Source organism: Belonocnema kinseyi, chromosome 6, assembly GCF_010883055.1.
Source record: "Belonocnema kinseyi isolate 2016_QV_RU_SX_M_011 chromosome 6, B_treatae_v1, whole genome shotgun sequence".
NCBI lineage: Eukaryota > Metazoa > Arthropoda > Insecta > Hymenoptera > Cynipidae > Belonocnema > Belonocnema kinseyi.
Genome location: NC_046662.1, coordinates 76,782,890 through 76,794,195, shown reverse-complemented (window position 1 = coordinate 76,794,195; position 11,306 = coordinate 76,782,890). Strand labels below are relative to the sequence as shown.

At 30.5% G+C, this 11,306-nt stretch overlaps 1 protein-coding gene across 1 annotated transcript in view; it reads right to left on the bottom strand.

The window, feature by feature from the left end:
- Window positions 1-11,306, bottom strand: part of LOC117174699 (trace amine-associated receptor 9) — a 123,951-nt gene that overhangs the window by 71,884 nt on the left and 40,761 nt on the right. Inside the window, exon 4 of the mRNA XM_033364007.1 lies at window positions 4,137-4,291. Within this exon, the coding sequence (XP_033219898.1) occupies window positions 4,137-4,291 (155 nt within the window). The remainder of the gene's footprint in view (window positions 1-4,136; window positions 4,292-11,306) is intronic.

The window sequence follows — 11,306 nt, the reverse complement described above, 5'->3', positions numbered from 1 at the left end:
TATTAATATATGTCTAGAAGCATAAGCACTTCAGCTAAGGCCATTATAGATAGTAAAATGTAAAGTGATTGAAGAGAAGGTTGCTTACTCCTCAAAAGTGACGAAATCTTCTTTTGATAATTAGGGTTCTTTCTGAGCCATTGCCAGCCGATTTCGTAAATAAACGACAACCATTTGTTAAAAATAGTCTAGTTGTGAATTTTTTTCATGCAATTGTTTATAAAATAAACAATTTGATTTAGCCGAGTAATTGAAAATTCATTAGATTAAAAAGAAGAAAACAGGTGGTTGAAAATTAACGAAAATCTGTATTTTTATATAAAATCTACTTTAATAAATAATATATATTGTCGCCTAATAAGGTATCTTAATAAATTAGGTCTCTTCTGAGTGACAAGTAATCAATTTTGTACAAGAAACAACATCATTTATCGACAAGTTGTCCAATAGTGAATTTACTTATAAAATGATTTCTAAAATAAAATAATTATTATCAAATAATAAAGTATAGAGGGTGAAATGGCTAAGATATGAATTAGTTAATTAAATTTGTTTATAACATTAACAAATACTCTTTGCGTATATTCTGAACAAAAAATAAAGCCTTGAAGTATTTTTAATCTTGAAATAAGAGTCTGACTTATTAATTTGTTGATATAAAAGAAATGAATTTGAAATAATGTAATTTGCTGATATTATTTATAAAAAGCGACTTTACCAAATATAAATTAGCAAAAAATAAGATTAATTATTACAAGATTTTTTGTTAACTTTCTTGTCGAATAAGAAATTAAATATTCTCTAACTTTTTGAAATTAGTTTAACTTTTTTAAAGACTAAAATCGGATCAGACTCGTAAGCTCTAGATTAGTTTGTACAGAAATTTGTTTTGTCCAACTGTGTTCAAAAAGTTTCAGAGTGTGCATTTTTTCACCGAGTTTTTTTAAAGCACATAATATTCTAAAGAACTTTGTTGAGCCGACTTATAATAAAAAATTGTGTTTGTTATTCAAGTTACAAAAAGTTGAAATATAATAATTTTTATATTTTTACTGCCTGATTTTTCTCATTTATTGATATTATTTCAAAATGTGTATAATTAGTGACCTTGCATTCGCTAAACAGATATTTTTATCGCGGATAAAGTTTCTTAACGATCTTAATTGTTACAACAAAATTGATTTATTTTGTATTTTGAAGCCTGAAATAATTTTTTGCCTGGATATTCTCGTAGAATCATGTAGAACTGATTTTTTTATGCATCTAAGTACTTGCAGATTACATTTCTGATTGTTATAATCAATTAGCATGAATACATTGACTGAGTTAGCTATTTTGGATATAGAAAATTTGTTTTTGCAGACCAATAATTTACTTTACTCCAAAAAATAATAATTTAACTGGATGTATTGATACTCAATAATGTTTTTGATTTTTATAAATAATTTTGATAACGAAATTCATTAGATGAGCCCGACAATAAAATATGTTGTTGAGTGTCAATACACCCAGTTGAATTATTATTTTTGAGGCTAAAATAAACGATGGTGCTGATACAATGAGTTCTCTATGTACAAAACCGCTCATTGAATGGATTTATTTATCAGTATTGTTCAAAAGATTGAAAATTGTTTTTGAGTGTCAATATATCGCTTTACAATATTTTTCTCAAGTGTAAAATATATTCTGATGAAAACCATCTTTTCTGTATCTAAAAGCTCTTCTTTAATGAATTTGTTTATCGGAATTGTTTATAACATTTAAAAATTTTAATAGGTGTTAATATATCCCTTTTAAATATTATTCTTGAGGATAAAATTAGCAACCTTGCTTAAAAAAATGCATTTTATGCATTTAAAAACGCCTACTTTGTGAATTTGTTGACTAGAATTGTAAATAATTATTGAAATTTTTATTAAGGGTCAACACATTCTATTTAAGTATTATTTTTAACGGTAGAATAGACAATTCCGCTAAAAAATACCAATTTTCTATATCTAAAAGCGCGTATTTAATGAATTTGCTCAAGGTTATTGTTTATAACCTTTAATTTTGCTTATAACAATTGCGGGAGCCAATTGAATTCATGCTCGATATCAAAATTTGTTTAGCGACTGTCAATTAAATAATTCTAAGCATTTTGGAGAAACTATCAATAAATAAGGCAAAGCAGGAGGCAGAAATATATAAAATTATGGTTTTCCGTAATATTGCAACTTAAATAATAATCTAAAAGAATGTTTTCTTTTAAAACCGGTTTTTTGAACTTCTTCAAAATTTAATGAGCTTTAATTTTTTTAAATAGTGAAATCTTCAAAGGAATGTAGGCTCTAAAACAATTTGAACAGTGACTGACCCCAACAGCTTCGCACCACTTAACTACGGACTTCCAAGCAGAAATCAGTAGTAAAAGCTAGTTATAGTCAGGCGAAGTATTTCTCTTACAGGGTAGGATTCTTCAGTGTACCCACTGGAAAAATGAAAATTTCCGATCTAAGTCAAACTTGGACAAAGGGTTGTGCTACTGGATAGTAGCTTATGGGAAATAAAAATTTTTATTTGAATAAATATATAACGAGAAAGCTAGGCGTAGAACATGCCGTGCTTGCGAAAGCGCTACTAGTTGTACTGGAGCAGTCAAAATTTATTTTCCCCGATAAAAAATTATATATACTTATTCATTTGAGGTACCTGAATGGAAAACTCCAAGCTTTTCTTATGCTAGAACGTCAAGTATTGATTTTTCTAACAAATGATTAGGCACGGTGAGCCTCAACCAACTTTAATCTCAAAAGATATCACAATCAACTTTTCTGCGAAATACTATTCTTACACAGTATGCGCATATTTTGCCTAAAAAATTAAAAAATTGTAGAAGCGCTTTTTCACGATTGAAATTTTTTATTATCACAAAAAATACTTTTATTGAAAAACTTTCTTTACTCATGGATTATTAACAATTAAATATACAGCCAAATCAGTTATATACATTTTTTCTAAAATTATAACTTTTGAATTTACAGAGGGTTATATATTCCATTAGTGTAAAAGGTTATAACAAAATTATATTACTGGAATTCTTTTTGCAGAACTTTCAGCTCGGATGACGTTTCCATATTTTTTAAATGCAATTTAAAAAATCGTAGGAGCGTTGTCTTTAAAAATTAATTTTTATTCTTATTTTTCCCATTTCTGGCTTTCAAATGTAGTAGACTTCCTTTGTCTTGAAAGCCGACTAAGAAAATTTAATTAAATTAAGAAGAACCCTTTTATCACAGAGAAAGTTGTTGAAATATTCCTTTAACCACCGGTTCATCTCATGTTGTAAAAAAATGATGATACCATGATTTTAAAAATAAAAAAGAAATTATTAGAAAAATTAAAGCCTACAATTTTAAATGAAAATATTGAAAAAAATGTGTTGGGGAAATTTTTGCTTGCTCTAAAGTCCTTAGATAAAAATGTAAAACCGTGTACGATAAATATCATATAACTTCAAGGATCTTTGGTTTAAAATTGGTTGAATATCACTGTGTATGTCCAATAAAAAGAGGGTGAAAAAAAAACCTATTGAAATTTTAGCAGGCAACAACTTTTTGTATTGCTATTTAGGGGGTAATAAATTTCTAAAACAGTTTGTATATATACAAAAATCACTCATTGCTTATTTTCACAAATAAAAAATATGTGCTTATGAAAAGTATAAGGACCGTGAAAAGCAATCGAAAACTTAATGAGTGATATTTTTTATTGCCATTAGAAAAGTTAAAAATCATTAAAATAGAAAATATTCACGAAATTTGCAAGCCCTCCCCCGCAAAACTTTGCCTAAGTTTGACTTAGATCAGAGAATTTTGATTTTTTAATTGGTACACTTAAGAAATAATATCCTTCATTTTTCATACTACCAGAATATGTTAACATTCATTTAAGAAAAAGCTTAAGTCTAATTAAAATTGTAAGTTCTAGACTACATTGTCCAAACAAACTTTTTTTGCCCGATTATGCACCCTACTGTAGAGCCTTGAAAAAGATTCCTCATCCAAGGTTTAGTAAGGCTTCAAGATTTTATTTATACGTAAAATGAAATATGTACATATCGATGAAAATGTTAATCCTTCTTATGAATCCGATACCTAAGGGAGGCTCTAGAGAAGAAAGGATCACAGGCTAGTAGGCCGGTTGCGTTGAAATAATAGCCGCCCTTGGGGAGAACCAAGACACCAAAAGTTGCCACGCTTGCTATCCAAGTAGTTGACATCACAGCCACACAACCCTGCCGCATGTAATACTATATGAACAAAGACAAGAAAGTAGACGATGTTTATTTTCAGATAAATGGGTAGACTGAGCTTTAAGCGATCATAGGCATGATCAAAATTGTGCAAAAAAAGGAATTCAATTCTTCATTGATTTTTTCATTTAATATCAAAATGATCCAATTTCAAGAATCAACAAAATGTAAGTGCCCAAATTTAGGATACTAGAAACTTAAAGACGGGGATTTTAGAGATTCCATCATAGATCTTACTGCCTCAAACTGAACTAGTGAAATTATCACTGGTTGAATAAGTAATTCACTAACGTGTTTCACGCGATTTTACTCGAGTTTTGCGGGATTAATATGGATTCCACAAGATGTAAGGGATTTTATCAAACTCAAGAGTTTTTAAGGATTTTAAGGAATTTAGGGTATTTTAGAAGACTCCAAGATATTTAACGAGATTTCAAAATTTCCAAGAAGTTTGAAAGATTTTCGTAGGATTTTATTAATGATATTCAAAACATTTCAATGGATTCTGAATGATTTTTAGAGCAAATTATGAAATAAATGAAATTAAACTTTAAATAATTTTAAAGGATTTCAGGGATTTCAAAGATTTCAACAGATGTCAAAATATCTAAGGGATGCTATATGATTAAAAAAAAGATTCATGGAACACAAAAAAGATCGTTATCATTATTTTTTAAATGATTTCTACGGATACCAAGAGAATTTAAAGACTCTAAGGAATTTAAATAGATTACACAGTTGTCCGGAAATGAATGGTTAGAGGATCTCTACGAATTTGTAGGGTGTCTGAAAAATGACAAGGAACTTCAAAGCTCATTGTGCATTTTAGGAAATTAAAAAATATTTTACTCGATTTGATTAGAGATGCATATTTTACATCTTCTAAAAAATCGGTTAAAATGGAGTAAAAACCTTAAAATTCCCTAAAATCTTCCAAATCTTTTAACTATTTTCAAATTCTATAATGCTACGAAATTCTTTGAAATCGTCTGAAAATTCTGAAAATCGTTCAAAATACATTATATTCTTTAAGGCCCTCTAAAATGATTAAACAAACTTGTGTATACAAACTTATGAAATCCCTGGAAGTCGTACAAATCTTAAATCTTTTAGATATTATTTAAAAATTTCTAAAATCCCCTATTATTTTTAGGAATCTTGTAAAATACCTTCAAATCTTTCTAATGCTTTAAAATCCAATGAAGTTTCTTTAATCATTAAAATCCTTAGAAATCCTATAAATTCGCATAGATAACTGTCTCGAAATTCATAATATTTCACAAATTTTTATCAAACATTCCGAAAACTTTGAAATCCTCTGAAATCAAGTGAAACTTTTTGAAATCTTTGAAATTCTCTAATATCCCTTGAAATTCTCTGAAATCTTCCAAATATTAACATCTTTTGGAAATGTTAATTTTTGAGATGGCGGATATGTTATTTTGGACAACCTAGCAAAGAAGTTTGAAAATATGTTTAAAGACTAGGTAAAAAATACTTGCATTTGCGATCAACTTGAAAAAATAGTAGCATTATTGTCACTTTTTTCAAATAGTTGAAAAACAGTTGCATCGTTAGAGAGAAGTGTCAAAAAATGTAAAATAGTTTTGATACTAAATGTGGATTATTTGAATTAAATGCGCATCACTCTGCTTTGAATTGTCTTAAATCGAATTTGGGAAATCTGATCGTCTTAAATCGACTTAAGAAGAAATAGAAAAAGTTAGGAAAAATTTCGAAAAACGAACAGATTTATTCGAGAATACATATCTCGAAGTTATTTCTTGTCGCCATGTTCATCATACATATGATCGTTAGAAGCTCAGTGCATGTGATTTAATAAAAATCTTCCAAAGTTTTCAGATTTATCATTATATTTAAATTCCTTTTTTACTGCAAAGTGATAAGTCGATTACATGGGAGTTGGATACGTTTAAAATAAGAAAATCGAAAAAGTTTACCAATTTAACGTAACTTCCAAGTTTCGAAATCAAAATAGGAATCAAATGATCTAAGCATTCCGGCAAAATAGTCTCCAGAATTAGACTTTATTAATTTAATTAACTTGACAATAGACACTGATACATAAAATTTCAATGCTAATATTTGATTAATTTCTTCCTGTTTAAAATTTAAACCAATTAATAATAATAATAATCTTCAAAGTCATTCAAATTCTTTAGTTTGAATTGGAATATAAAATTTTTGTCGTTTAAAATTAGATGCAGTGCAATTTACAATTAAAGAAGAGCTGGCTCCCCCTTTATTTCCTGAAATTTTTTTCAAAAATCAAACTATTGGCACATTAAATTTAAGTAATTTCAAAGCGATTTGTTGAAAAAAGCACTAAAATTATTGTTAATTGCATTATTATAACTTATCAAATATGGGTCTACCAAAAATTTGAATTGGCCGTATTTAACTTACCGTTTAAGTCTTTTTACAACCCCCGGCAAGGTAAAAAGTTATAAATAAGTCCAAGTTGAACTTTTATTTTCATATCTTGACATATTTTGCTATTTTGTTTGTTTATATAAACAATAATAATAATATTTAACAAATATATGTTCCATTTTATTAAAAAAGGTTAAAACAAGAATGTCTAAAAACACTTTAATGGTAAGTTGAATAGGGAAAATTCAAATTTTTGGTAGACCCATATTTGATATGTTATAATAATGCAATCAACAATCATTTTAATGCGTTTTTTAACAAATCGCTTCGAATTTACTTCAATTTCATGACATTTAAAGTTGCATAATTTTATATTATAGACATTGAAAGTTGAAGAGTCTTGAATTGCAAATTTTCAAAATTTAAGAATTTCTCAATATAAATTGTTAAAATAAAAGAAATTTATATTACTGATTTTCAAAATTAAATTATTCTTGAAAAATACTTAAATATTATATACCTTTAAAATGTAAACCTTGAAAATTGAATAATTTGCAATTCTACATTTTCGAAGCACAAGAATTTTTAAGTATAACTCTTCAAAATTACAAAAATTCCAATTGCAACATTTAAAAATCAAAGAGTTTTTAATTGTCAACATTTACAATTGAAAACGACGCAAGTTTGAAAAAAAATTCTTTAAATTTGATTATTTATATATGACATTTATTTTGATTTAGAATTTAAGGTTTAACTTTGGACATTCATAAGCCACAAAATTTACGAATTTTTATGTTTGCCTCTTAACAAAATTCAAAAGTTTTCAATTGCAACTGTTCGAAATTGCAGAACTTTCAATTGTTAATGTTCAAACTTAAAGATTTATTGATTAAAAAATTTACGAAAGAAAATTGTGCAATTTTCAAATTCCACAAATTAAAAATGAAATAGTTGTCAAATTGTGACTTTTCAAGATTGTAGAACTTTAAATTGTAAGTTTTTAAAATTGAAGATTTAGGGGTTGGAGGGGAGCAGAATTGTGAAAATTTCACATATTCCCATTGTCAAAATTTAACAATGGGGGGGGGGGGTGGAGGTCGAAGCTTCTCCAAAAACGGTGACATCCTTTATGGCAGCTCCCTGAAAACTTTTCAGCTTTCCATGGTATGATAAGAAAAATAGTACAAAACTCTTTACAAAAATTATCGGAAAGAAATATTTTTATTTATTCTAAAAACAAATAATAATATTTAACAGAAAAGATAAACATTAGTAGCATAAGCAGACCTTTTTTCAATTTTTATAATAATTTAGCTAATTGTTACATTTTCCTCCACCTGCCACAATGATCGTCGGATTGTTAAAAAAAATTATTTTAGTGTAATTCGTTTATCGAGTTTAAATCTTTTGAAATTTTAATATATTTGAATACATTCAAACACTCAATTTGAGGAGCCGAAATTTAAAAAGCTTAATTGTTCACTGAAGTAAGTATGAAAAAGTGTAAAAGTATGATTTTTGAAGAAAACTTAATTTCGTCCAAAAGTGGATTTAGCACAATTTAGCTTTCCCACCTTAAATTGACAAATTTTCCCATTTAAATCTTTACAATCGAACTATTATGAAAAATCAGCCAAGATATACCTATATCAAAATGATTTAAAAAATGTTGTGACCATAAATTGTAAGTAATCAAAATGACACAAGTTAACAAATTTTAAATTGTAAACTTCTGCAAAATGGATCAGTGCCGAAAATGGAAGACATCAGTAAGGTTCAAAACTACAGAATCTCTTTAAGGTCCATCTTATCATGACATAAATATCTAAATTAAAGGCGGGGTGCAGGGTCTAGCGTTTGAAAAAATCACTATTTTGGGGAATTTTTTTAGAGATATGGTTGAAGTAAATTTATTGTCATATTTTATACATTACAAAGCATCATTTGGAGAACATTTTTTCAATTTCTTTTTAATTTTAGAAATAAGCCGGTGACGGAAAATTATCGAGGACGCCTTTTCAAAAAGATTATTTGCGGTTTTATCAATCAAAAAGCAAAGAAATATTGTTGAAACATACGTTTTTCTTACCCCCTACGTCGCTTTAAATTTTTTTTAAATTTTCGGTTGTCATTTGAACCAAAAATAGCGATTTTTCCCGAAAAATTGTGCGTTTTTGTAGCTGTAAAATGTCTTCAAAGCGAAAAAGAAAGGAAAAAGTGACGTAGGGAGAAGGTATTTAATGTGTAAAAAGCGTGTACAAAATTTGAAACGAATCGCTGCAATAGTTTTTGAGTGAGAGTCGGCACTGACACTGAAAATGGTAGTTTTGAGTAAAACGCGTTTTAAGTCTTAAACATCTTAAGCATCTAATCTCCGATAGGATAAAATCTTATGTTTAAATAAAAGTTAAAGATTATACTGAAAAGAAATTAAAATTAAAATAAAACTAAGAATTAAAATGGTATGAAAGCTGATGAGACTTTTTAAATATTTATTTATGTACATGATTAATATTTATATTTTACATTTCTGCATTCGCGTTTCCAAACTGTATGCATAATTAGGTCTCAATTGCAGTGGTTTCTACAGAAAGGGCGACCGTTCATTTTGTGGTTTGGAAATTACGGTTTGAATAGAAGACACGATTTAGCGACTCGTAAAACTTCCCTTTTTCTCTCTTGCTTTAAAGCTTTCAGTTTTACCTTTTTTCAACTAGGGCCTAACTGTTAGCCAATCACTGTTCTATCAAAGCCGAGGCATTAAATTACAATAGTCTGCGGATACCCTCTACCCAATAACGTTTTACTAACCTTTTTTCCCTCTGTGCTACGCGAGTTTTAATCAAGTTTCACAAAAACGAAGTAAACGAATCTATGACCTTATGTAGAATTTTTATTTCTAGTCGAATAACTAATCTGTTAAACGAATCAGTGTAAGAATAAGTACAATTAGGTGTTGAAATCAAGTACCAGTATTCTTAAATTTCTTCCAAATTTAGATCAATTATAATTGGTTTAAATGATATTTAGCATAATTTTCGTTAAATATTGTATAAGCCCAAATGGATATAAAAGTGCAGGAAGTTATTTCACAAATTAAAAAATCCGTCTCGTTTCCGCAGAACTTTTTTATATAAAAGCACTCGAAAAGTCTCACTTTATTTGAAAAAAATATTCACAAGTTTGAATTTGTATACCGAAAAAGTTTTAAAAAACAGACCTCTAGCTGATATATTTTATTGAAAAAAATTTTAAAGAAGAATAGGACTTGCATGTTGATGGCGGTAGTGAGAAAGTGTGCAGGAACAGACGGTGAGAAGTTTTTACAAAGTTTGTGTGGAAGGTGTGAGTGGAGTGTGAAGGTGGAAGTCTAGAAGCTGAGTACGGCTGTGAGAGGTTCATTGGGAAGATAAAAATTAATTTACATTGTAGTTGGGGGGGGGGGGGGGGGCTAAATAGGGAAAGTAAAGGTTAGGTTTGCAAGGGATCGGGGTAGTTTTGTGTTCAGGATTTTGGGCCTGCATGGAGGACAAGGGTGGTTCTTGTAGTGCTGAGGGATGTAAGGGGTGAGAAAAGGGTGTCTGAAGGGAGTGTGAGGGGTGAAATAGTGCAAAGAAACTGAAATTTTAGGGCGGTAAGCGACAGCAGCCTTAAGAGACATCTTTTGGCGGCAGTGCGTACTTTTGTGTATGGATGGGTTACAGTTACCGACGGACAAGCGGGAGGTGGGCAGCGAGAGTACTGGCAGTGCTGGTAATGAAGTACACGGGGAGGAAATATCCAGAAGGACAGGACGGCCAGTTGTGCGTGACCCGGTGTCAACTGGCGCGTCAGGGAGGGGGAAGAATCGGAGCGAAAGAAAGCATCAGAAAAAGAAGAGAGCGCCCAGCGCAAGTGAGGGGGAGGATCTCTTGAAGAGGAAAAGGGAAAGCAAAGAGAGTCCAGAGAAAAGCGCGCCAGAGAGTGCCTTTAAAAAAATGCGTTCGAACATGTAGGTCCTCCCCCCATGGAGGAGCAGACGGGGACGGAGGCTATCGGGGTGCTGATAGGCGAAATCACAGGGTGGAGGAAGGACGTAAGGGGACCTATGGAACAGATGGAAAGTATGAGGGAGGACCTGAGGGTAAGAGATGAGAGATGGAGAAGGGAAGTAAAAGAGCTGAGGGTAAAAGTAGAATGATTGCAGAGGGAGTTGGTGTCAGCAAGGAAGGAAAAAGAGGGTAAAATAAAGAAGATGGAAGAAGATATTAGGATGCGGAAGGAAAGGGCGGAAAAAAGACTGGAGAAGGTGGAGGGCATGTCGGGAATGAAAGCAGTGGACAGGGGGGAGGGTGCGAAGCAAGGTACTTGGGAGAAAGTGGAGATCATGATAGAAGAGAAAGTGGAAGAGCGTAGGAATGAAAAGGAGAGAGCGGATAGGAAAAGGATAAGGGCAATGGAGTTGAGGATGCAGAGAAGAGAGAAGGTAGATAGGAGAAATAAGATAGTGATAAGAGGATTGAAACTAAAGAGTGGGGAAGAAAGTGAGGGGGTGGAAGCGCGGCTACAAAGCATAGGGTGGGTTAAAGGTAAGGTAGGGAAAGTTAGGATGGAGGGGAGAAAGGAGAATGAAGTGGGG